The sequence below is a fragment of the Heliangelus exortis genome, chromosome 8, assembly GCF_036169615.1.
Source record: "Heliangelus exortis chromosome 8, bHelExo1.hap1, whole genome shotgun sequence".
Taxonomy (NCBI): Eukaryota; Metazoa; Chordata; class Aves; order Apodiformes; family Trochilidae; genus Heliangelus; species Heliangelus exortis.
In genome coordinates this window covers 14,862,384-14,888,837 of record NC_092429.1, presented here as the reverse complement: position 1 = coordinate 14,888,837, position 26,454 = coordinate 14,862,384, and the positions used below count along the sequence as shown (strand labels likewise).

Sequence of the window (26,454 nt, the reverse complement as noted above, 5' to 3'; positions counted from 1 at the left end):
ACCAAAAACTACAGGTGCTCTGATTGCAGCATACAAGGTCAGTCATGGCTGAAGATAGTAGGGGATTATAGAAGCTTTCACAGGACTTAGGGGCAAAAACAATCCTTACTTTGTGCATTACTCAGTACATATCTGGCATATAAATGTTAATTGATTATACACTAGATTTAATGTAGACAAAATGTGACCTCCAGTGTGTCTGGGTGAAATGCTTCTATTTTCTTGGACAAATTCCACTGAAACTGTACAGGTGCACACAGTGTCCTGTGTGTTACCCGTGTTTGTGAGCTGTAGAACTTCTCCTGACAAAGCAGAAACTTCACTGCATCAGCTCCTTTTGAGTAACGTTTCCCTATTGTATCACCTGACACTGAATTCTCAAAAGCATCTTTAAATTCATAGTTGGATCAAACTCTGAAAATAATGAGAGCAGAGTGTGAATCATGGGCCTACTTGCTGAAGTTTATTTTTGTGCTGCTTGAGTGCCATCAGGCAGTGGCATTTGGTGACTTCACCACAAGGTGACTGAGGTCAGGGTAGGTTCTAGCAGTCTCAGGGTGTGAGAGTGAAGAAGACCAGTTTGAGAAATCAGTGTTTCATGATACCATATCAGTAGAACAGAAAAGCCATGTTATAAAGCACAAGTAATTGTGCAGCTTTAACCTCATCAGTCTTAGGTCAAGCATTCACACAACACCACCTTTGGGATGCTGGAACACATGAAAGGGGCACAGGGGTGCATCATCTTAATTTTCCATTTCTATTTAGAATCTCTCAGTAGTTCCTCATCCTAACTGAAATGCTCATAAAAGTATAAATTATTTATAATTCAGTGCAGTTGTGATATATCTGTAGCAACCCAGAAAATAACATTTAAAGTAAATAAGCCAAGAGAACAATTTGAAATTCTTAGTGGATGAGAAGAGTTTTGCATGAGATAAATACTCTGCTTACCAACTTGACTAAAATTCCATGATTTAAAAATCTAAAATGAATTCTCAACATTGTCTTGCTTTATCCTTCAGCAACCAGGAGCTCAGGGGTTTATCCCATGTTTTGAGACTGGTTATGTCTTAGGAAGTAGCTGTCCTCCAGAGAAGTGTGATTAAAAGGAAAAGGAGATACGAAACTGCTTCTGTTTGATTAGCAAACAACATTGTGAAACTAATCACTTGTTTATTTTTTGTGTCCTGCACCCTCAGATGCCAGTGAAGCTGCAGAGAGCTCGGACAGTGAAAGTTCATCCCTTTCATCTATGGAAGAAGGGGAAATTCGGGACAGTTCATGATGGTTCTTTGAGAGAAGAAGGTGGAATGAGCCTTTCAGGGTGTTTTGGTTGTTGTTCTTTTAATTTAATTAAATCCTTTTTTATACAAGTGAGTTCTCAGAGGTTTGGGTTGGCTCCCCTCACTAAAGGCAGCACTTCCAAACTACCTGCCTGTCTCTGAATTTAGGAGTGCATGTTTAGGGATGTAAATAAAGAGACTGGGAATTGCTGGTTTCAGAAAAAAATATATTCTTGTTTAATTGCACTCTTTTTTCCACGTATTTTTAATAAATCAGAGTAACCCAAATTTAAAGTTTCCAAGTTAGTTTCTACAGTGTTTTTTTTTTAACCCTAACAGCTCAGTGTGTGATTTCTAAGTTATCACATACTCATATATGGATTATATATATGGATAAGCCATAATGCTTAAGCTTACTGAAAAAAACTCACTGGCATTTCACTAGATTAATTTTCTTTCAGAATATTTCTTTATCCTGCTGACCCACTGCAAATGATCTTTACTTTTGACTTTTTTTGTTACATTTTGAGTGCCCAGAACAATTTTTTTTTTCCATATTTGGTTTCACCTTGTTGAATGTCTTAGGGACAGGCCAGACCATGTTTTCAGGGTGGCAGGTTGCTATATGTTTAATCTACCATGATCTTCTAAATTAGCATGGGGTGTAAAATCAATAGGAATGGATACATAGAGTGTATGTCTGGTGTGCAGACATATTGGTCTTCTGAACACTGGTTGTATTCTGCATCTCAGTTTACCTACTGAAGCTGGCTATTGTAAATATTTACTGGAATATAAGCTGAATTTGCTTACTTAAAACCAAATAAACCTTAAAAAAAGTCCTGTACAGTATCATCTGCTGACAACAGAAGTCTGCTAACTTCGAGAACATTTCTTGATCCCAGACCAGTTACCACTGTACAGAAGTCCCCCATGTCTGTGGGATTTGTTGGAGGATGAGAACAGTGGGTGCTGGTGAGCAGGAGGAAACAGCTTGGCCTTTCTGCACACTCCACTGGGGAGTTCTCGGGGTTCAGCAGAGGCTTTTTAGGCCATTTTGCAAAGATCTAGCTAAGATTTGTAAAGTTAAGGACATGATTGCTTTGTGAACAGCTGTGTGAGGTTGGTGTTACCATTGTTGTTACCCCAGTCTGTCTCCTGCTTGAGACTTTGCACCTTGTGACAAAAGGGGTGGCATGGGATGCACACCAAGTGGCCATGAAGGGTTTTTTTTGTTCATAAGTGTTCTTCCTGCTGATGCTGACATTGTGGGTAGAAGGACAACAGAAAGCAGGGAAGGAACTTGTTGAGGCAATAGGAGGCTGTGACAACAGTGTAGGAGAGGTCAAGCTTCTCAGACACCAGAAGCTTCTCAGACTCTAGAAGTTTCTCAGGCTTCAGGGTGCCAGATTGTCAGTTCCTTACAGTCATGCTGTGTGGAGAGAGTTTTTGAGATGTTCAGAGTTTTAGAAGTTATTTTTTCACACCTTTGCAAATATATTGTTGCTAGAAAATTGTTCGCAGTGACATCTAGCTGCTGAGGTTTGGAAAGAGTGCTGGACCTTCCTAATCACACACTACTTTTTCTCATACTGGTATCACATGTCCTTTCCCTTGTGTGTTTTGCAACCCCTGGTAAAATAGGGAAGTTTTTCTTCTTGCATAGCAGTAGCCACCTGTGCTCTATTTTCTTTTTTAGTCATTGTTGGTCCTTTGCCTGCCTCTTGTTTCAGTGTTTGTTTTTATTAACCCTTTCTAAAGGACCAGTATTCTTAGCTATAGGTGCTTCTTTCATATTTTTTCAGTTCAGTGAAAGTGAATAAGCTTTTCCTAATCAGTGATTGCTGCATGCTGACTTGGTAGCCACAAATTACTTTAAACCAGTCTAGAACTCATTCATAACCACATCGATAAAAGAGCAGAACCTGCCACAGTTCATTTGCCAGAAAATGTTTCATCTGGAGTAAAAGCATGGCATTTCTGTTCAGATTCATAACACAGTGGAAATGAGAGCACTGCAAATACTAGTGTTGATCTGCATATGTATCTGATTAGTCTTTGGCTGAGGAATGCAGAGTTGTAATTTGCATTACTTTCCTATACTCTTGGAGTTTTTCATTAATTGTACAAAAGAGTTGGCCTGCGTTGTGGTTTTTTTATTAGTTAAAATCTAATTTAAGCTGCCTTGTAACTCAAGCACAACTGTAATTTGTTTTAAAATGAAGATTCTGTTAATTCAGATTTAAATCTTTTCCTACCTTAAAGCAGGTGTTAAAAAAATAGTAAGCAACATTCCTGTGGTGGTTACTAGAAATTATATTTCCCAAACAAAGCTGGGAATCATCTTCCAGAATTTAATCAAACTGAGAGTAAAAGATCTTGGTAGCATTTGCCATTAATTCCCAGGTTAATATTTACCTATTTTTATTTGGTTTTGGTAACAGCTACACTAGTTTGAACTGTGGTGTTTCATCAAATGCAAGCCAAGATGGAATTCATATATTCAATATTGTTAAACTTTTTCTGGTTTTGTTTATAAAAATGAAACAAAATTTTAGCCTCTGGCTAAAAGCACAACCTTACTGATGACAGGTGGCCAGTGGTAATTCTTCATAATAAGATTACTGATTTAATTAAAGTTTAGGCAGTCTTTGGCTAGGCTGGTGGTTTATAACACATTCACAGGCATTTAGAGGAAGTTTTTACTTCCTTTCTGAGTGGCTTAATCCAGAACAAGCATCTTGTAATAAACTGAAGAGAGGAAATGCAACTCTAAAAGCTGTATTATTCAATTTCTGGTCTAGGACTTGAAATATAAGGCAGGGAGCTGAGGCTTCCTGGAAGACTTTCATTCTGTCTATTTTGAAAACATATTATTGTAATCATGTTATACAAGGATCCCCTACAGGACTTGCCTTGGTTCAGTGCAGAGGATGTCTGGGAATGGAAACTGATGTAGTTTTAATCTTCTTCATTCAACACCAGCTTGATTTTATGCCTACTGTGCCTACTCATTTATCTTCCTCTGTAAGTTGCTTATCACAGAAGAAACAAGCTATTTGTGTGTAGTGTTATTATGGCATTTCTTTTAATGTTTAGACCTCACAGGTTTCAAACCCTGAATCCTCACAGAATGCTTGAACTGAAAGACCTTCAGCTTACAAAGCAGAGTCAAGGCTCTTGTCCTGAATGAACATATTACTTAAAAAAAATTAAAAGCTTAATGAAGTCATCCCTTTCACAAGCCATGAAGGACAAAAATAGAGCATAGCTAAGTGCATAGCAATAGCTGAGAGGTAGGACTGAGTCAGCCATATGAAAGAAGTTCTTTTCCTTTTTTGTGTAACTCTCCCGGGGGTTTGAGGCGTAAGTCACTGAGTTGTCATGGGTAAACAGCATTACATTTCCTGTCAGTGTTACAGCAAAGATTTGAATGAACACATCTGAATTTTAGATTTTGACTGGATGTGTCTCCATGTTAGGAACTGTTGATCTGTAAAGGAAAAGAGAATCATGCCCCAAAATGTTGAGGCAACAGGAGGTGTGCTGGACCAATTTTTGTTACTCGAGTTGAACAATGCGGTTTTACTTAACTGTTGACCATTCAGAGCACTCACTGTAGTCTGAAAAAGCATGGAAATTTCTAGGCTCACTGTAGTGGTGATAGGAAGTCCGACCTTCATGCTGTATATAAGCATAGCTGTGATTCAGACCTTGCCCTGCTGGACACAACTGTTCTCTGTTGACATCTGTAGGAACTGAGAATGTATAACACCTCGCAAGAGCAGGCTTTCAAAGAGTATATTTACAGCTGTGATGATGTAACCTCAGGCCGTATTTGGTCACAAACATCTCATTCTGCTTTCTTAAGTCCCACGCTCTTTTCCTCAAAACATTTATTCTTCCTCCCACCAAAGGAAAAAATATGGATTTGTGTTTGTGTTGTTGCTATGACATTCAGTTAAACTGTATGCAGATGCACCTTCTGTTAATAAGAGAAAAAAAACACCATGTACTTCAATGAACAAAGTGTGTTTGTGTTAAAATGTTGCTATGGCAGTGCATATGGTTTTATTTGGTAGAAATTTGTGGTGAAATGGAAGGAAGTCACGTGTATGCAAGACAAACAAGAAATGGCAGCAAAAACAACTAAATAAATACTGAAACTGAAAGGGAAGTTGCATATGACATGCAAAACCAGGAAAAAACAAGGATAGTTGTTTTGTTGTCTGTCTGCTTCTGAGTTGATAACACAAATGTGATCCCACTGGGTCTCAGTGACCCCTCTGACAGTGATGTAGCTCTAGTGATGCTTTTATTGCAAGAGTTTCTTTCCCTTGTTGGCTCTGTACGTTTTTTCTGTTTTGGAAGCAAATTTCCACTGGCTTGGCCTGATTTCACCACTGCTAACTTTTCCTGCCCAGGAGAATTTCCAGGCTATCTTATTGTAGTAGGGTTTTTGGCAGGAAAAATCAATACAGTGATAAAATATGGAAAGCCACTAGAGCCTTCCTTACCTCTGGGGCAAGGGGAAGTCTTTGTAGACTTACAGACTTCTCCTAGTGATAAAGACTGGATTTTTTTATTGTTTTATTTTTTAACTAACACAGTAGTCCTCATATTTATCTGATTCTTTAGCATTAAGCTTGCTTTTGCATCAATTGCATCAGTGCAGCTGTTTGTGGGGTTACACAACAAATCAAAGTGGGTTAAAAATAAAGTGCCAAAGAAGCGGGGATAGAAGTGAGAGGGGGAGAGGGAGTCTTGATTTAGAGAACAAATTACCACACTGGGAGCTGGCTGGTTCCTTCATGATCCCAACTGGTGAGAAAACAAGAGTGTTTTTAATATGACATTGCTGTTTTCTTTCAGTCATCCCAGTTCTGCCTCATGAAGAAGGAAGAAGTGACTGTGAAAGCTGCCTATTGCCTCTCCACTCCTTGCTTCCAGGTTTTCTACTGAATAGTATGGTAACCCTGGGACTTGACAGTTTTGACAAGAGTGCCAACAGGGAGTGGAGATAATGTCCAAGTGACGTAAAAATTAAGTTTATGAATGACATATGGGCATTCAGGAAAAAGGGCAGATAGGGGTAGCATTAAAAGCTTGCCTGCAAAGCTTTCTTATCTAAACTCTCTGTGGTGTCTCTTTGGTGACCTTTTTTCCAAATCTCTGCTTTCAGCTGTGCTCAGGCATCCCTGTTGGATTTAATGGGGTTGTTTCACTACAGTACAAGTGTCTGCTTTTGTAGAGTAAAATGTATTTTCCTGTTCTAAGTTCTCATTCAGAGGCTTGCTGGTTTTATGGCCCAGATGTCTTGATGTCTGATTTTGTCAATTACGATCTAGCCTGGTTGGTTTGAGATGCTCAAGGACAGAGAAACAGGTGTCTTTGACTCAATCTGCTGGGCTCCTTTTGTGTCCTTCTGGTGTTCAACCAGTTTTCTCAAAATATTGCTGGACTACACTGCTGCCTGTTCAGCTGATACCTGTAATGGGGTCCCTGCATTCTAGGTGAAACTGCATTCATCATGAGGTTAAGCTGTTGGTGTGTCCTAGGTGGGTTCCTACCTGGGCAAACCTATGCTCCCTAACTTTAAATTTCTTCTGTCTAGTAAACAAAAACCTTACAACATATTGTGTAATCTTGTGCTCCCAGGCAGTTGCTTCATTCCATCCTGTAAGTGTACGTGAAGACAGAAAGTTGCTTATGTGAATGGTGCCTTGAGGTCTTTCAGGATCTTCTCCAATATAAACTGTGTACATAGAAGTCATAGCTCTGTAGTTTTTCTGAGTTAAAAAAATCATAGCCTACTGGATACCATCTATTCAGTTTCTTGGTGTTTGGTCTTTACAGGGTTCGGTCTTTACCATTTTGTTGGTTCAGTTCTCCTTTATAGAATTCATATTTTCTGGACACCAAGTTTCACTGCAGTTGTATGCAGTTGTTCATGAGTTGAAATGCATTTATAGGTATCTCCAAAACTATTTGTCTGTTACTGCTTTCACCACAGCACTTCCACGTTTCTATGTTCCAGTTGTGTACATGACTATGTAACATGGAGAAAAAAAATGTGAGGATGAAAACAGGGACACCTCTACACAAAGAAAGCAGACTTGAGGCAGAGCAGTCAGTAAAGCTACACAGCTTTCCCATGCTGTGTGCTGAGCACTTCTGGGCACTGTATGGAAACAGTTCCAGTGATTAAACAGGAGCAAACCAAAATGTGCACGTGCATCAAAGTGCTTTTCAGCAGGATCAGTTGAGAAGGGCCAGCATCTGGCAAGAGCAAGCCTCTGGTGGGACATTTAACCACTTCTGTGTAGGTGGATAGCTTTGACTTCCAAATGAACAGCTGCCCACTGCACACTTTCTAGTTTCAATCCTGAAGACCAGTGCAGCTGTAGCTCAGGATTTTTCCTGCATACCCAGATCTGTGGTAGAGTTCCTGGTCTAGAGCATAGTGGGATTCATTCAGGTTCAGAGGATTGTGAGCACAGGAAATCCTCCTGCAGTGATCCCATGATCCACTGTATCTCTACTCCCGTGCAGCCCAGGTGCTGCCTCTGCTTCCCCCAGCAGTGGGGAGGTGGGTTTGATTTCCACATGGTGTCCACCAGAGGGTCTGGCAGCTCAGAGGGGACTGCTTTGCTGAGGGCTCTGCAGTAGTTGATACATGGAGTATAGAGGTTCTCTTGGCTCAGTGAGGGTTAATTAGTAGCCTGGCTGACCTGCTGCCAGTGAGATGTTAGCTTTTCCTCCATCTGCTGCTCATTCAGGAGAGCAAGTTAGCAGCATCCCACGTGAGGGGATTATTTCATGTAATCATGGAAATCTGTTTTCTGCACATTCCTGCTTTTGTTTCCTGTGATGCAGCACTTAAGAAAGCAAAAACTTCGTCTTCACCATATTGCCTTCATTAGCAGGGAAGATCTTATATGCACCCGTGATATTACAGTGGTTACCACCATCAACCCCTTGTAAATAAACACGTTGAATACACCACTACGTGTTTTTTTCAGTCCTGAAACTGTAGTTTGACAAACGCTCCTTTTGGCGGCAGCAGCAGCTTCAGCAACCTGCCCAGTGCCACCACGCTCCATCCTCGGGTGACCCCAGCGCCCGCACCAGTGCAGCTGGTCGGGGGCTTGTGGGACAAATCCAAGCAGCTTAAAAATAAACAGCGAAAAGACCTGGGGCAGACGGAAGAGGGGAGAGGTGGGACAGCTGAAGCAGGGGCTGCCGTGGGGAGGAGAGTGCCCGCAGGCTCCAGGAGCGCTTCCCTCCGGGCATGCCGGCACTCCACAGGCAGGCACCGGGGTCTCTGGTGTCTGCCGGGCTTAGGGGAGCTCCAGGCAGGGCAGGTGACTCTATCTGCAGGGTTTGAACTGCTTGATGGCCTGGCATGGAAACGCGCTGAAAACTTCCTGCTGCTTTTCATGTGCATTATGTTCCTAACTCATCTTGGAGAAGGATTTTGGTATTTTAGTGTTTGGTCAAGAAATTATATCTTTGTGCACACAAGCCTTACCTGTAAGCCCTGCTAATTGCACTGAAATGAAGCCATGCTTTTATCATTTATATTTTCATGCCTAGTATTTAAGGCTTTTTTAGTATTTAGGTTTTTTCTGCTGGAACAACGGAGTTTAAAAGTTTCAAAGCAAGTGCAAATGTAATACACAAAAATTACACTGATTCCTTTTGCAGTACTGTGAATTTTCGGTTTTAGTTGTTTTGCCACATAACTGTGAAATGCAAAAATGAAGAGAGGACTATGCTGTTGAAGATCAGTTGATGTGAGATCCTGGCTCTGGGAAGTTTTCCAGTTCATTTTAGTGGGATTTATTCCCTCTCTTACAGCAGGATAATTTCATTTAGTACGTTTTACTCTCACATTTGCATGACCTACTCCTGCAGCCCTTATTCTCCCACCAGTACATTTTTCTTGTGAGCAGATTACAGAACCACCCCTCTACTTGATGAAAACATGGAAAGCCCACAGTGCCACAGGTTGTAAAATCCAGGGCCTGGCCAAAGCCACACAGGAGGCAGGAGTTGGAAGGGCCGCTTTGGTTGGTGCATGGTGTGTTACAGACAGTCTACGTATGTACTATAGTAACACGTAGATGTAATTTTTCAGGGAACTGTTACTTAGGTTGAAGATGAGTGTCATTGACTGTGAGAGCAGGGATGGCAAAGGATGCATTTGCAGCTGCTGTGTGTCTAAAGCTGTGGGTGCTGTTCCTCTCTTTGTGCAGTAACCCAAGGTGTAAATCTGATGATTTCTTGAGGGGCTGAGGTAGTGATGTGTTCAGTGTGTAAGTTGAATCCAAACAAAAGCACTTCACTACGTTTTACACTTTTACTGTCAACAAATATTGTACAGACAAGTTTAGCTACAGCTGAGACTGGTGGCCAGGTGGTGAATTCCAAAACAGCTCAAGTTGTGAATGCCTTCAGGGAGAGAACTTGACTGAGCAGAAGAGAGACAGCTGTAATTTCTCAGGCAGAGCATTAACTGCCAGAGATGAGCTTCTGAGATATTTGGCCATTTATTTTATTGAAATATTTATCTAATCTAATAAGAAGTTGACTCAACCACTTCTGCATAGAACTGTGTGACACTGGGTGAAACCCCTTCATAATTCTAAAACCTCAAAAATCACTCTACTTTTGAGAACCACCTTTCTCACCAACAACTATGGGATATTTTGCCAGAGAACTAACCAGTGACAAGGAGGGGAAAAAAAAAAACAACATAGTTTTCCTTTTGCAGGTTTCCTTTTCAACCTCAGCTGTAGCACAGCCTTATACTAACCAGCACAGTACAAATGTTTGATGCTGCTTTCTCAGACCCACCTCTAGTTAATTTTGTTAAAGGTCACTTTCTTACCACATGCCAGCTCACTCAGTGCAATGCCCTCAGTTAGCCAGATGTCAGCTGTGTGCCACAGTCTTACTGAGTATTTGAAAAGTGAGAAGGGGAGGTGAGGAAAAGAGTGGCTGCTTTGCCTTTTACGCTATTGGACAAGTCCTTGAAATTCCTCACATTCTTCTCCTGTTAACAGTATGTTTACTTTTCATCACTGGGTTATTAGGATTAACAAAAGTCATTGCTTCGAGCTCATTTAATTTGAATTTAGTGAAAGCAAACCACCTCCTGCAGACTGTAGGAAACATTCTTGTGCCATAGAAATGTATAAATTTGCAAAAAGCAGCCACTAAAAAATGTGAGACCTGACAACCACTTTCACCCCAATAGTCAACATCACCGTGCATGCACTGAATTTTAATGGCATACCTTATGCTGCAAATTCCAAGACAGTTTGAATGATCTGACAGTCTAATTAACATTTCAGTCTTTCAAACATTTGTTTTCAATGCCAAGAACCTGTTCCTGCATATACTTACTAGAGCATGCACTACTTCAAAACATCATTTACCCAAAAAACTGAACTCCACTTTCTAGCTCCTTGCCCCATCTGTAATAGATTGTTTTAATTTTCAGAAAATCTAAGTTCTTCAGAATTCAAATTTTTCAGAGAAAGCTCTTGCATTTGCTGTATTAAGTCTGTTGCCTATCACAATGCTCTACTAGTAAGAGTTAGGTAAATATTTCTTTATTAAATGATTAATTCCATAAATAAAATTCTTTTAATTCATTGAATATAAAATTAAAATCATTTACAACTTATTCCAGTATTACAGGGGCTGGAAGGGGTAAAAACAAAACAAAAAAACCCAACAAAACAAACAAACAAAAAACACACCTCCAAGAAAAAACAAAAAAGCTACAGTTTGATAAATAAAATACTCAGCTTTAAAACAACTGATTTCTGTTTGCCATTAAACTACAGTTGGTACATAATAGCTGCCACTGTGAACACCCCACAAGTGCCCACCTCAGGAAGGAATGTAACTTCCAACTTGTTTGGGAAAGGGTAGGAAATGGAAGGAGGGGGAAAAGCATAGTGTTAAATTGAACAGGATAGGAAAAAAAAAGTTTTCATAACCAGGACAAAACATTTATCTGATCACTTACAAACAGAAAACAGTATATAATTAGATAAGGTGCTCCAAAAAGAAGCAGTGAAGTTGCTCCAGTACTATGAAGCTTTAAGTATGCTTAAATCTCTGTTGCATTAGTGTCCAGTTGCACAGTGCACTCTCGTAACATCTCAGTGTTGCCCTCAAATGGGCAAGGCACCATTTCCAAAGGTCCTTTCTCCATGGCTGGTTACTTGATAATTCTGTTCAGCATCCCGCCCCCAAGACAACTTAGTCTCTAAATTTGTGAATGTCATTGACAAGTCTGTAGTAGGGATAAGCTTCATTTGCATGTGGACAGTTGTAGTTGCATCTGCAGGACTGGATCATCATGACACTCTTGGTGAAGGTTTCTCCATCATCACAACGGAACCGGATCTTGACAGTCCTGGTCTGCTGAGGGGTGCAGCACCTGCCATCCACACAGGAGCCGCAGTACTTGGGGCGGTACTTCTTCACACTGGAACATCCAGCATAAGTAAACTTCACTGGGGATGGGGACTTCTTAGTCTTGGTACATTTTTTTCCTTTCTGTAAAGGAGAGAGAATAGTATTATTAGCAGGAGATTTTTCTCCAGCCTTTGTCCTCTACCCAAAGCACTTTGGAAAGAAGAGGAGCACTGGAAGTGTGTATTTACCTTTAGGGAGGCATAGCTAGGCTGCCCACACGGCCTCACTTCACATATCCTGGTCTCTTTGACAAGTTTGCAGTCAGGATTGTCATTAGTAACCCTCGTGGAGATGCCAGTTCCACATGTCTTTGAGCACTGGGACCAGGAAGTTGTTTGCACAATGCACCTGGGATTCTCAAAAGCTCGGCTTTGTGGCTCGGATCCAAAAACTGGAAAAAAAAAAAGGAGGGCTTACCCTAAATATATCATCTCACTGGGTTTCTTTCTTTCCATCAAGGTCTAAGGAGTCATAACCATCCTCCCACCTCCTCCCCTTAGCTGTCACAGATTACCCCGGTACTCACCAGGTAGCATTTTCAGGCCGCCTTTCACAATGGCAATGAGCTCATTGTTCCTGGTTAGTTCGCCTTCAGAATCATCCAGACCAAGCTCTTTGCTGAAGAAGCCTTCCAGCTCATCCAGTGGATCCTTGTTTTCATCACAGACCCACTCTTCACAGCACTGCCCGGGGACTTTGACCAGCCTGGGGCTGGGACAGCCCAGGTTGGGAAGAGAGAGCTCCTGCGGGCAGAGCGGGATGCAGCCCACAGCTCCATCTATGCACGTACACTGATGTTTGCAGTTCGGCTGAAAGCTTTCGCCGTTCTGGTAGATTTTGGAGTTATATTCACACGGTCTCCCCTCGGACTGTGCTGCGGAGATCAAGAGAGAAGGAAAGGAGAGAGTCAACGGTGGGAATCGCTCCCTTTAAGCACAGGTATTTGCTGGTCTGTTAAATTCAATTTACGGCGGAGCTCCCTACAGTCCCCCGGAGACGCGGGGCCAGAACAATAAGTTACTCAGGAATCACTTTTCCTTATGTGCGTTTAGAGAAGCCCAGACATACTGAATCGCATTCCAGACTGCTGAAGTCATGTGCCTTTCTGCCAAGCTACCAACAACAAAGCATAACCATACATGGACTCGAAATTACTAAACTTCGGCACTACGGGGACCGGGGTTTTTCCCCCGGGGAAGGCGGAGGACGAGCCGCTTACCTCTGCAGATGCCCTTCAGCGCGGCGGGGCTGGCGCCGAAGTTGCACTCCAGCCCCTTGGTGTGGTCGCAGGGCAGCACCCGGCTGCAGTCCTCGTTCAGCTGCTTGGCGCAGACCTTGCAGCAGCCGCAGCCGTCCGGCACCAGCCCCACGCCCGGGGCGCACTGCGGAACGGCCGACGGGCACTGGCAGACGGCGGGGCAGGGAGAGCCCAGAGCCTGCGGAGCGGAGCAGAGCGGTGCCGGTGAGCGCCGGGAGCGGAGACGAGCGACCCCGCCGCCTTCCCACGCTCGTCCCGTCTCCCCCCACTCCACCCGGTATCCCGCGCCGAGCCGCGGCACTCACCAGTCGGGTCAGGTAGAGGAGAACGGCCGCCAGAGCGGAGCGGGTGCCCGCGGAGCCCATGTCTGTCGCCGGCGGTGCGGGAGGGAGCGAAGGCGGCGTGCGCGGAGCGGGGCCGGCGCGGTCTGAGGCAGCGGCGGCTGCGACCGCCCTTATATGGGGCGCGGGGCCGCCGCGTGCGCCGCGGCGCTGACGTCGCGCGTTCCGGGCCGCGGCCGCGTCCAGCGCTCGCGGCATCCCAGGAATGCGGCTGGCGCGCGCCGAGGCCGCCCCTCCCCGCCCGTCGCCCGGCACCGCGGCTGCTGGCGGCGGCCCTGCCGCGGGGGTCCCCCCGCCTCCCCCCCGGCCCCCGCCCCCGCCGCACCCCTGGGGGCAGCGAGGGAAGAGGGGCATGAGGAGGGCGGGAGGGGGAGTCGCCTCCCGCGGGGCTGCCCACCGCCCCACCGGTGCGTGGCGCGCCCCGGGGCCGCGGAGGCTTTTCCCCGTTATGTGCGGTGTTTTGCCCGTTATCCTGACAGATGCGCCAAGGCGGCGGGATGGTGACACCAGGAGGTTCTTGCATTTGAGTCCGTGCCGGTGGGTGCCCCGCGGGTGGCAGCCCCAGAGCACGGTCACCTGCGCTGCCACAGCAGTGGAAGGACGGCACGGCTGTGTCCCGCCGGGCTGCCGCCACACCGGGCACTGCTGCACCGGGCACTGCTGCACCGGGCACTGCTCTACGGGGCCGTGTCAGGTTCACGACCCTTGGCACAAAGCAACCCAGCAGTGCCCGCGTTTTGCCACTACTGCTCCTGTTTCGGGGTAAAGGACACGTTCGATGTCGCCTCGGAGCCCAGGAGCCTGGCGATGCCCAGGGGCATCGAGGTCCCCAGTTTTCAGGCCAGGGGGGAAATCCTGGGCCCTGCAGCAAATTGCCTTCCCCTATTCCCCCTCGTCCCGTTTTCTCTGGGTTTAGTGTCCCCCGCTCAAGTTAGGCGCCCTGAAAGAGTGTTTCCGTGTTGAAGTTTAAGGTTTGGGCTTGGGTACCAGAGGTTAAGCTTCTGTTGTGGCGTCTTTTCTTTTCATGGCTGTAAGTATTTCCAGATGGGGATTAGACACCAGACGTAACAATATTTCCATATTTGGTATAGCAGTAGCCTGCATTTTTCACATTTTTCTGCTCTGTTATCCAACCACAAAGCATTCTTGACAGCTTCAGATGTTGTTAAATATAGCCTTAACTTCTGTTCCCAGGGCAGGAAATTCTTTGGAATTCCTGTTTTTCACGCAATCTGTCTATCATGATTTAGGAGAATTGTGCTGGAGGAGCCAACTGGCGTTATACTGCAGTTTGCTCCTTTATTGAAAAAAGCCCAGCAGTTGAGCCTGCTACCCAACGGCGTTACAATAAGTCCCCATTCCAGGGATTTTTCTTTGCAAATGAGATTATTGTTAGTAGCACAAATTGGGTTGTGGGTTTTTTTGTTGGGTTGTTTTTTTTTTTTCGGTTGCCTTCAAGGCTGGAAGGTGGAGGAGCAGATTCAGAGAAGAGGCGAAACTGCAAAAAAACCTCTCTAAAGCCCATGAAAAGGGGAGGGGGGAGGGGGCCGAAGGAGACAGTGGAGAAGGAGGGGATGCGAAGAGGAGGGGGATGCGATTAACCTGTCTGCCTCGCATTTCCATACACTCGGTGTCTGTGTGCAGGATGTGCAGGGAGGGAGGGGAGGCAGCGGCGGCCCCGCTGCTCCGAGGAGCGAAGACCAGACGAGACGTCTCGTCGCCTGCCCCAGTGCCACAGCCGAAAGGGTGACAGAAAGGACCGTCTGAGGGGGACCGAGGGGCACCGTACCCATGGCTGCGGGTAAGTGCTGCTCCCGCTGCGCGGAGGGGGCGGGGGGAGAGGAGCGCAGTCTTTTGCTTTGTGTTTTAGTACTAGGAGAATTACTATTACTATTATTATTATTTTTATAGTAATATAATAATATTAATATAATATAATAATAATAATAATAAATACAATAATAATAATAATAATAATGCTACATCCTTGTCGGACCTTGCCGAAGCCGCAGAAAAAGGGGGGGTCTTGCTGTCTTGGAGCGCTGCTCCTGGACGTGGCTGTGGCCGGAGGAGTGCAGTGGGGGGGACACGAGGAGGGGCTCGCACAAAGCGGACCCTGTCCTGGGCCCGTCCGGCGGCAGCGCCCGCACTGAGCCTCTCGGCCGGCTTTCCAAAAACATTCATGGGTCTGTTTCACCCGACGGGACTGCAGCTCTGAGCGGCTCCAGCCCTGCGGGACAGAGCGGGGCCGGTGGGGACAGCCCGGCTTGGCCCCTGCTCCGCACAGCTCTCGGGGCCGGCACCGGCCCCCCGGGATGGACAAGACCGGGCGGGATGGGATGGGACAGGATCGGGTGGGATGGGGCGGGATGGGGCGGCCTCTCCCCTCAGGAGGATGCCATGAGGGACGGAGGCGGGGGCAGTGCCAGTGCCATGGGTGTCGCCGTCTGAGGGACACCGCTGCCGCTCCTGGTCGCAGCCCTGTCCTGTCCTCTTCCTTCTCCTCCAGGGATGTCCCCGCGGCGGTGGCCGTGCCAAGCAGAAGGGATTGTGTCCCCAGCACTGCCATGTCTCCTTCTGGCAGTGGCCAGGGCCGTGTCTCAGGCCAAGCCTGATGAAGGGTTCCTGTTGTGGGTTTTTCCACACACACACAATTTATTCTCTTTGTGTTGTTCTTTTCATTCGAGTCAATTAGGTGCATGTTTTACTTTGTGGTGGTTTTGTGGTTCAGGAAAAGTGATGGGATGAAAGCTCAGGGTCCTCTTTGCCCAGAACTTGCTCTACAGAAGGCAGCAGTGGTTTTCTTCCTCCCTTGTATGCCTCAAAATTTGACCAGAAAGGACAATAGCTGAGTGGGAAATTCAGTCTTTAGTTACACACAGCTATCTCCCAGGACTGCCAATATATACTATTTAGTGCCATTTCTGATGACAGGGGTTATTTTACGTGCCCATAAAGTGCTGGACAGAGACCACCAGCGAACTTAGAAGTTTGCCAGGAATGGTAGTAACGACTTTCCATCCCTACTGATTTGGCTGAGCCCCAGCTGGTGACGAGGAGGAGCGAGCTCACTCCTGTTTCTAGACTCCAAGTTATCCTGTACACTGGGCATCCCTGGGTTTTGTAGGTGTGTGGGTTTTCTGTGCTACCTTGTTTTTGAAACAGAGGTTTCTACACAGAAGGTCTCACTGGTACTTTTGCCCCAGGACGGCCCTTTACACACCAGCACTGTGATCAGGAGGAACAAGTTTGTGCTTCAAGACACCCTAACTAATAAAAATTAAAAAAAAAAAATTCAAAAATTCTGAAAAAGCAGAAGGAGCTGGCACACCGATACATGGTTAAATTGGCCACTTTTGCTTTTCAGGGATTTATGCAAATATTTGTTTATTTAGTTACATCTAATTTGAGGATACACATCAAGCTTTTTGCTTTGATCTATGACTTTCACAACAGTTAGCAAATGCCACAGGAAAAGTCAATGAATAGTGCCTTTTCTCACTTGGTTTCATGTCTTACCACACATTCACACAACTTTGATGGGAAACTGTAACTGATCCTACGTTCACTCAAAAAAAAGGTCACTTCAAATGCTTTGAAGGACCTTTTAACAAACCTGTCCTGAATTTCAAGTAGTTGACAACACTTGAGATGGGTTGAGTTTCTTTGGAGTTCAGGTTAGACTGTGACCCTTTCACAGGCTTTCCCTGCACACGTTTCCCCGTCACAAACCATGACCCAGCATTTACCCTCCAGGCTGTGCCTACTGCTCCTAGACATACACCAGGAATCAGGAAAACATTTGGAATATCTTCAATTTTCGATTTTGTTCAGTGTAACATACTGTTCCAGACCTTTGCTGGGAACTGGGAAATACTCCCTGATTCATGTCATGATGAGTATTTTACTGGCTCCTCACTTTTTGTGCCACAGGCAATTGTTTGTTAGGTAAAGTCTGCTGGGAGCTTGGCTAACGCAAAGCAGGAATTTGAAACAATTGATTTATGCAGCAGGTATTTACTGAGTATATCCCATCACTTTAACAAGCCTGTGACTCTCCAGGGAAAGGACTTTCCAGCAAAACAAATCAAGAACTAACAACAGTTTCTCTTCCCTCCCTCCAGTGTTAGTTGGTCACAGTGGTGTGCAGGGGTGGCTGAGAGGCGTGCAGAGCTGTCTAGGAGGGAGGCTTCAATGGGTGCTGGTGCTCCCACAGATGGTAAGTATCCAGTACACAAGAGTTTTACAGCCATGTGAATTCTGGGGAAATTCACATGCTGGAAAAAAACCCAGCATCCAGCCTTTTTTTGTACTGCATTTAATTTTCTCTTTCTCATTCTCTTTTTCTGCTGCCCATCCTTCACCATGTATTCCATCTCTCCTCCACTTTCTTCTCCTTTTCCTTGTTCCAGTCTTTTTCACTGTGGCCTTTCCTCTTCAGATGTTTACCTACCTGGGGCTGGGCCTCTCCCGCAGCCCCTGCCAGGCCGCCAGTTCCTGCTGCACTAAATCAGTCCTCCCAGAGTCAATGGCTCCTCTCAGTCACTCACAGGAGGTGCAAATCCACTGGGGAAAATTAAGCACAACGACGCATGGGCCCAGCAGCTGAGCAGCCAGAAGGTTTCAGCAGCTAAAATTCAAGTGGGGTCAGATTTTTTTTCTCTTGCTTTGATTTGCTCAAAGTTTATGCTGAATTCTTTGAGCATGGCATTTCCTATTTGTTTTCTTCCTCTTCTCTACTACCGTCCTTTAAGCTGTGCTCATGCCTAAATACTCTGGGCCTTGCCTGTGGTTTCCAATATTTGAGGTTTTTTGCTTTGCTTTATTTGTGCAGTGATCCTGTTACGTGAAAGTGGAAGGGGGAGCTGTGAGCCTCCCATCTCTGTGGGGAAACAGAAAAGGAGAATCTGCAGTAGTATTCAAGTGTGCTCATTGCTGCTTCAGTGTGTGACCTGTGCTGCTATACAGATAAACCTCACGCAGGTATAAGGGATATGGCAGCATAACGGAGTCCAGGAGCATCCCATCTGATGGGCTGTGGGTTTATGTGGACCCACCAACCTGAAGTACTGCATGGCTTTCTCACCCCAAGCTGGATGCAGAGATACAGCCAGCTCCTGTTTAGCTCCTCCTGCCCAGTCAGAGACTCAAAATACCTTTGTTGTTGTCATTCAAGGGTCTGGCATTAACTTCATTTTAGTACCATACACTACCATTTCCTCTATGAGACATGTGAATTAATATATATTCACCCACTCTGATGAATGTGTACTTGAACACTAGGCTACGTTCAGAAGATGCAATTTGCATCAAGCACACCCCTGTAGCTGAATTTTGCAGTGAAAAGACAATTACAGGCTTTGTCTCTCCATGACACAAATAAACCCCAGTGGTCCCAGCTGGTACCTGTCTGCACATGCGTTTCTTAGTCATGCCTACTGTTTTCATCCTATGCAGTGATGTAACTTTGAAATGACTGCAAGATAACCTGTAATATCTCTTGATATAAAAAAAAAAATATTCACAGAATTATTACATACACAGGTTCTTTCCCAGCATCAGCTGATATGAAGATCCTGGACAGAGAGCTCACCCTAGAGAGTAAATCATCCCAAATGATCTCAGTAGAAACTTGCTAACTTTAAACTTTGGTCCTCATGGTGCAGCATTTCCCAGTGGAGCAATGCATGGCAACTGACATCTGCCAAGACGAAATGAGCAAGCTCAGAAGAAAATTTGCTTGTGATCACAAGGACTTACTGGAGCCAGCTGAACCTGATTGCAATCAGTTGGGTTGTGCCCCAGAAATCCCTGCTCAAGGCAAGCTTCCAGGTTGTGGTCCATAAGGACTGTCAGCTGCTGCCCACCTCCATCTACAGCTTAACTGCACCTTGGAGGAAACTCCTGCTTTCATCCCTGTCACAGGACTGCGTGCCCCAGAACATGCTCACTTCAACATGTTCAGGTTTGCTTGTTTGTTTTCTTTTCTACATATGGAATACATGGCAAACTTCTTTGCCTGGAGGTGTTTAGTTTAATTATGAGCAATAATCACAGCTATGCTTCTGTAAGGTTGGTCTGTGTCAGAGCTAGGGGAACCCTCTGCCTTCCTTCTGATGCTTTCCTTCCCTCACTGCTGTCCATGACCCTGATGTAACAGTTTCTTGTCACTGAGACATGACAAGGACCTGCCTAGTGTTCAGTTTTTAAGAACACATTTTTGTAGCTCTTTTCTGGAGGGGAAAGAAAATGAGTGTTGATTAACATACTCAATTATTTGTGTGCAAATAGAAGGGGAGGCTTGCTCTGGCAGGATGCTGAATGTGCTCTGCCACACAGTGAATTCTGTCACTTACTGCACTTTCCAGGCTATCTGCTGGAAATGTCACAGGATTAATTTCAGGGTCCCCTGAGGTGCCTGTTGGCTTTGTCCAGAATCATTACTCATTCTTTGCTATGTACACAAGCTCCTTGAAACAGCGTGAGACCTTAGTTGTATTTGCCATGTTACTGTTTATTTCCATTCTGTTCCATCTGAGCTCTTATCCTTTGCCTACCAGTGTTACATGAGCACCTTGCAGTGGCAGCTGGCTTGTGTTCTTCTATTGCATGTGCTTCTTTGATGGCACACATGAGCTGGCCAATGCAAGGAAGCCAGCCACAGCCTCCTCCAGGGCTACTCTGCTGCTGGAGATCAATTCTGTGTGCTGTTCTCTGGCTTGTGCTGTGTGCTTCTAGTCTGTGATAGCATAGCAAAAAAATCAATAGCAGAGAAATAAGTAGACATGATGTAATCTGTGCAGATAGGGAGGAGCTGAAGGCAGCCAATAGATCATGTATATGCTGTAGAAATATTTGTGGAGATGCAGTTATGATCCAAGAATGTGCGAATAGCTGCCCATCCCAGTCTTATATGTCTGTTAGGGAGAAGTGCTAAACCATCTCTAGACTTGATTAGTATCCAAATCTGAAAGATGTGTCTTGCACTGTGGAGCTGGCTGGGGTGATTTTTCTAGGGCAGTGAGGAAGAAAATGTGTGAATGGAACCTCTTTCTCAGCTCATCTCTGCTGGGGGCTAAAATAAAACTGGAGGGAGCTGGTGAGGTGGTCTGTGAAATGGTCCTCATGTGGGCCCTGTCCAGTAGCCAGGAGTGAAGAGCCTTGTGGAGAGGACATCTCTGAGGCAGCCAGGAAGCCCATCAGCTGCTCACTGTTTTCCCAGGAACTGACGTTCTCAGGAAGTAAGAGGTTAGCAGGGGCTATCAGCAGACAACTTTGGTATTCATTGATGCATCTTTTCCTGTTGTTGTACAGAAATTATGACTCTTAGTGTCAGTGTTGAGATGAAAGCAGAAGCTCTCTTGCATGGAGAGCTTTACACGCTAGCTGATATGGTAATCACAGAGAAAATTAGTGCTGACTGGTGGTTATTTACTTTCAGGGAAGCTTGGAGTTGTGTTTTTATTCTTTTAACTCTCTCCATTTGTCTGTGTACTTCCATACACAGCCAGCTGCATATCTGTCACTGTCTTCTCTTACTGCTTAACCTTTAGTCAGCTTCTCAAACTCCCCATCAGCTCAATTTTCGGACTTAGAGGATAATTTGGGATCAGAGCAGAAAATGTAAGCTGTCATGGGTCTTTCATGAGAGCAGTGTGTGAAAATATGATAATAAGTATAATAAATAATCAGTTGTAAGAGGAGAGCCTCTAGTTTTGAGGAGTGGGTTTTTTCAGGAGGTACCATGCAGTGTCGAACAGTGCCATGTCAAAATGACAATCATTGATTAAAAATGTGTGTTACTTGTGCTGCTAAAAACACTTCCAGATTATACATGCTGAACCCAGTAAATATTTAAGGCACAGGTTTACTTTTCCTGGTTTATAGGGAGCTGAGTGGGCCTGACAGAGCAGCTAGACAGATGTGTTTATAGCGAGCTCCCTGGGCAGGTACAATGCTGCAGTGTTTGGTCTGAGCACACCACAGGGGCTCTAAAAAAAAAAAAGCGTTCCATTTACATTGAGAGAAAAAATCCTGAGAACGCTTCTGTTAATATTAGCTGGTATAAAACCCCAAATTCTGCATTTCAGGCCTTACATATTTCAGAAATAGAGGACTAGACGGTGGTTGCTGAGGATGTGGGGTAAGAAGCGCTTCCTCGCTTGTGTAGCCTGTGACAGGGCTGGTGAAGATGGAGGCTCTTCTTGCAGGAGAACAGGGTTGTTACTGAAATGCCCCTGACAAAGGTTGGGTGTGAAATGAGGAGTTGAGGAGCGAGCAGAGCAGGGCAGCAAACCCTGTGCGTGGGGAAGCATGGGGCGGGGAGGGGCATAGGGCAGAATGCAGTGCCTGTGGTTTTCCTCAGACGGGGAGCTGAGGCTGAGGACCACGGCTGAGCGCCTGGATGCTGTCAGCATGTGAATGTGCTGTCAGCACATGTCATCCCATGTGAAACTCATGGGATATGTAAAGACATACTCTTAAGATATTTTTGAATAACCGTAGGATAAGATGTAGTACCAATAGAGCAGTAGGAGATCTTTGGAGGAAAAACTTTATTTGTTAGGACTTCTAGAGGTCTTTAAGTCAAGTGCTCTGAAATATTATTGCATTTCTTTGTATACTTCGTGTAACTGAGAATAGATGCATAGGAAAAATATAAATGTACTAAGAAAAAAAAGGAAATGTTTGATGCAGATGGTGCATATTCAGGAAAATATTGTCTGATCTAAACCAAAGCAGGGCAAGGCTTCTGTTACTAAAAGCTATAGTTTGTTTTTTTTTAGAAAAAGCCAACTGGCACAGAAAATCATATACTTCAGGATGACACATACTTAGGGGTGGGAATGTTATTAAATTCTCTGTATTCTCAGAAAAAAGGACAGGAAAAGTCCTGTTGGCATGTTCCTAAGAAGTGAGAAAGCACAGGTGCTGTGGGGAAAGCCAAACGTGCAGAGCCCATGCAATAGGATGCACACACTTCCCATTCCCACACCTGAAAGATGCTGCCAGTGGAAAATCCGCTTTCAGATTCAGGGAGATCTTTTACAAGTTAGCTTTGATCTTGGCTGAGGTCCTATTTGAGCATTAGCTTCTGATCTCAAATATACATTAAGGATGATTAATCTGGTAAAAATTAATGGCATTAATTAATTATCACATGTTAACTAACTAAACAGCTGACATTTGAGTTTCTGGAGAGGTCCCAAGGAACTAGTGGCTGCATCTGTCTCTCTGATTTCCTCAGAGGTTAACCTGAGCTGAGAAGTGAGTTTATTTCAAAAATCTGGTCAAACAGGAGGCAGCATTTTAACTCTTGAAGAAAAAAGATTAAATTAATAAAAGGGATTCTTGGGCTGACTAACTCCTGAGTAAGGCTTTCAATTGAAGGAAAGCAGTGTTAGGAAGTTGAAGCCTGTATTAGGGCTGGCTAAGTGCTCTATGATTAAAAATAGCCATTGATATATAAAAAATCTAATAGTCACTCAGTGTGTGAATAAAGCTGGGAGTCCTGGTGAAGTTGTTTTGCTTTCCCACCAGCTTCACCTACAGAGGGCAACTTTCCCTGACTGCAGGTGACTTGCCATCCTGGGACACAAGGGGATGGGGCCATCCCATGGGTACCTGCTCAGTGCAGGACAGCATCACCCTGGCAAATGCAGCTCAGCCCCTCTCCATCCTGGGGCCTCCCAGCCCTGGGGCACTGGGCTGCCTTTGCCTTCGAGACCTGCCTGCAGCTTCTTGCCTGCAAGCTCCTTTGCTGCCAAGTGCTACGCACAGTGTGTCCCATTGCATCAGGAGCATCACAAAAGGAGGGTGCCAAGAGAAGGGGGCTCCTATGCCGAGCACTGGTATTGCCAGAGCAGCGCCAGGGGCCATTGCACAGCCAGGAAGAATGGCAGAATAATGCAACTCTTTCTTTGCAAGCTCAGCTACAGGCCCTGTTTCAGTATAGCCCACTCACACCTCTGTGCTGTGCATTAGTTGTGAGCACTGATTCTAGCAGCCCAGCCATCCTAGACCCAAACTGAGATTCATTGATTCTGGCAGCACCACTGGCCCGGGGCACTCTGCGCTGCTGCCGCTGCTCCCCAGCTCCCTGCTCCCCAGCCTGTCTGACCTCCTTTTTGCTGGTAGAGTGGCATGCAGGTCTGCAGTAAAACAAAGACTCCAGCATGGGTCTCCCGGGCGTTGCAAAGCAGCACATTAACCCACTGTGCGACCTGGCAAGCGCTTGTGACTCTCTCTCTCTGGCTTTTATGGCCGGGTGCCCTGTCCCAGTATGGTGCATTCAGGAGGCTGCACAGTTGATGCTCAGTCAGCTCCTGAGGGGCTGATGGCATGATGACAGTACAGCTAAAAAATTAATGAATCGTCAGCTTCAGCCTGTATGTCACCATCATTTTAATGCTAATGGACTTTCTCCTTAGCCAGCCTCCTGTCTGAATGGGGGGCATAGAAACATCCCAGTATTTATGGGATTTTAACTAGATTAGTTACAAACCTATAAAGCAAAGAAAGAAACACTTCATCCAGTACTGGGGAGGGGAGTGTTAAAAATACCACCTCAGATAAAATATTATGGGAGTTGAGTAACTGTAAATAAGAACCTTGCCTATGAAATAGCTTCTTATGTGAGCTTGGGATGAGGGCCAAGAGAATGTCTAGGGCTCTGGGAAATTTATTACCCCAGATCAACAGGATTTCTGGGACTCGGGAGATGGGGTGGCAAAGAATTTGCTTGCTGGAGTCTGCACTTCCTCCATTCATGCCTGCAGCAGGAGTTTCACTTATAAAACTTTCAAGATGGTTCATTTGCATTTTTTGAATTTTCTTGGTTCCCATTACCAGCTGCAGTTCTGGCCTGGGACTTGGGAGAGATGGGTTCAAGCTCTGAGTTTCCACAGCCTGACAGTGTGGTATTGAACAAGTCATTCATCTCCCTGTGCTTCAATGCTGCTCTGTAGAGAGGAGATAAACATTATTTCCTGACTCACGGGGATGCGAAGAGGGTGTGTTGAGGACCTGGTGGCATCCTGAAGTAGGAATACATCAAGAGAGTATTATGGGTGCCTGCAAATGACAGGAGCACATGCAGAGCACCTACCATGTACAAGCTGACCCCTTGAAGCAGAAGGAATGGAATTTAGGGGGGCGCTGTGAATTTTCCCTTTGATGCCAGTAATTTTTGTCACTGCCATGAGTTTCTCCCAATGCAGATACCTTTCTTTCATACCCTCTGCCAGATAGTCATTGGTGTCTGGATGAGATTAGGGTTATCTCAGCAATGCATTTCCTGTTAAAGGGGTACATGTACATCAATAGCACACAACTTGGGAACCCACTGCCTCATCTGCCTCCCTTTTGCTCATTCCCAGTCCCCCCCTTCTGCTGTTCCTCATACCTTTACCTGTGTCCAGCTTTCTGCCTGGGTTCTTTTAGCATGTGTCCTCTTCTGTATTCACTTCTGTATGTCTGTCTCTATCTCCACTCCCACATTTTGTCTGTGTTTTATTTTTCTTATCTTGTTTTTGGAACCTGTAGCCTCTCCTATGTACTATTTCCCTTTTCCTCCCTCTAGTTCCAAGAGCCTTTCAGTAAACAGCATCCCTCTCCCATTCTGACTCATTGCCCTTTGACAGTGGAACAGTTTCATCATGAAAGTGATGCAAAAATCTCCTATTTTAGAATGCAGGGTAGGTTAGGATGACCTTGCTTCATCTGTCAAGTGAAGAGCCACAGGGTCTAATCCCTCGGGCATTGTTTATTTGTCAGTTTATCTCCTGGATATTTCAGACCACTCAGTTATTCTTCATTCCCACAGCAGTGTAAGTACCTGTGTGTGTTAGGGGGATGCTGTATCACACCCTGTATTGCCCCACTCCCCTGTGATGGCAGAGCACACCGGTGGCTGTTGGTAATGTACTTAGCCCAAGTGTGGGAAAACTCACAGACTTGAACTTCATTTTTTGTTTCCATGCCATATGAAACTCATCGAATGTTTGTCCTTCCCTTCACGTGGCTGCTGCCTGCTCTTGTGTTGCACTGACATATGTGAAACCTATTTGGTCTCCTTTTTAATACGCTGCTTACAGTATAAATGCAAAAGCAGACAGTGCTTCTGAAAAGAAATAAATGTAATTGTGGTGGTGGTTGTTGTTATAAATAGTGCAAAAGATTTAGGAGCTATTTAGTCTTTTGGGCAGTAGACACAGGAGTTTTATGTAATACAATTTTAAGGCTCTCATATTTAGCTATTAAAATCTTCCCAGTAGTGAGTGTCCCAGTCCACTCATTGCTGTTTGGCTTCAGTGCAGGACGAGGATGCTCTGCTCTTCGCAAGCACGAGGCTTAACCTCCAAAAATGTGGTGTGCTAGAACATATGCCTGACCTGTACAAGAGTATAGCACTGTTATTCATGCAGGTCGGGCACTTGCATGTGCAACTGCTCTGTTTGGATAAAGAACCATGGTGTTTCCACACATTCATTTTTGAGGTTGGTTCCTAAAATCAGCGCTGAATTTTTCCTCTGCTGGAGTGAAATGCAAATATTTATTTATTGACAGAGCTGGAGCTGATCGTTTTCCCTGTACAGGTCTGAGCTGTCTGTTCTCTCAGATGAAAACAAGTAGTATTCTGTTTTCTTGTTAAAATGCATTTGTACATAGCTGCATCAAAAACAATAAGTGCCTGCTCTTTGCCAGCCCTGCTGAAGTCCTATATATATTTCTCTGTGTGTATATCAAAAGGGACTGAATGCCCAGAAATTCTCTTGGCAGCCCTGCTGTCTGGTTAGAAAAGGAAGTGAGCTACAAAATTTGAACATTCAGTTCTGAGACTTGAAAGCTTTCTGGATTTTATTACTGACTCAACCGGGTTTTCATTATGTATGTGGCCAAGAGGAGAGGTTTACGCAAGAGGAACGTATTGTAGTTGAATATGTTTGTGATTTTACACATTGTTAAATTATTGGGATAACTAGATATCTCCTAAATGGACAAAATAAATTAAGTGTTAGCAGCAGTGTCACTGTGCCACAGACAAGTCAATACAAAAGTGTGTCCAGTCCCC

The 26,454-nt window shown here is 45.0% G+C and overlaps 2 protein-coding genes and 1 long non-coding RNA gene across 7 annotated transcripts in view; 2 read left to right on the top strand and 1 right to left on the bottom strand.

Annotated features, from left to right (window-relative positions):
* The window catches only part of ZNHIT6 (zinc finger HIT-type containing 6), a 31,232-nt gene extending 29,658 nt beyond the window's left edge, over positions 1–1,574 (top strand). Inside the window, exon 10 of the mRNA XM_071749807.1 lies at positions 1,203–1,574. Coding sequence (XP_071605908.1) covers positions 1,203–1,288 — 86 coding nt within the window. The 3' untranslated portion in view covers positions 1,289–1,574. The remainder of the gene's footprint in view (positions 1–1,202) is intronic.
* A 9,316-nt stretch (positions 1,575–10,890) lies between these two features.
* On the bottom strand, positions 10,891–13,750 carry CCN1 (cellular communication network factor 1). Its single transcript, XM_071750594.1, has 5 exons — positions 13,347–13,750; positions 13,003–13,219; positions 12,310–12,657; positions 11,972–12,174; positions 10,891–11,864 (listed from the first exon to the last, which is right to left on the bottom strand). Exons 1-5 carry the CDS (start codon positions 13,734–13,736, stop codon positions 11,565–11,567), a joined length of 1,458 nt encoding a protein of 485 aa, XP_071606695.1. The 5' UTR covers positions 13,737–13,750; the 3' UTR covers positions 10,891–11,564.
* Positions 13,751–13,794: 44 nt separating this feature from the next.
* The window catches only part of LOC139799110 (uncharacterized), a 37,089-nt gene continuing 24,429 nt past the window's right edge, over positions 13,795–26,454 (top strand). For 3 of the 5 annotated variants that reach the window (XR_011727091.1, XR_011727093.1, XR_011727094.1), the window contains exons 1-3: positions 13,795–13,919; positions 15,027–15,183; positions 17,507–17,601. This is a non-coding gene — a long non-coding RNA (uncharacterized lncRNA). Of the gene's footprint in view, positions 13,920–14,032; positions 14,774–15,026; positions 15,184–17,506; positions 17,602–19,048; positions 21,675–26,454 lie in introns of those variants that run through there. The other 2 variants (XR_011727095.1, XR_011727092.1) reach the window with 2 other exon arrangements.

Bases quoted from the DNA above. Each gene is read 5' to 3' on its own strand.
- CCN1 (XM_071750594.1), bottom strand. From the start codon at position 13,736: ATGCCCCTCTTCCCTCGCTGCCCCCAGGGGTGCGGCGGGGGCGGGGGC. The intron at 12,175-12,309 runs GTGAGTACCGGG...TTTTTTTTCCAG, and splicing joins CGGCCTGAAAATGCTACCTG to TTTTTGGATCCGAGCCACAA. The intron at 11,865-11,971 runs GTAAATACACAC...TCTCCTTTACAG, and splicing joins CTAGCTATGCCTCCCTAAAG to AAAGGAAAAAAATGTACCAA.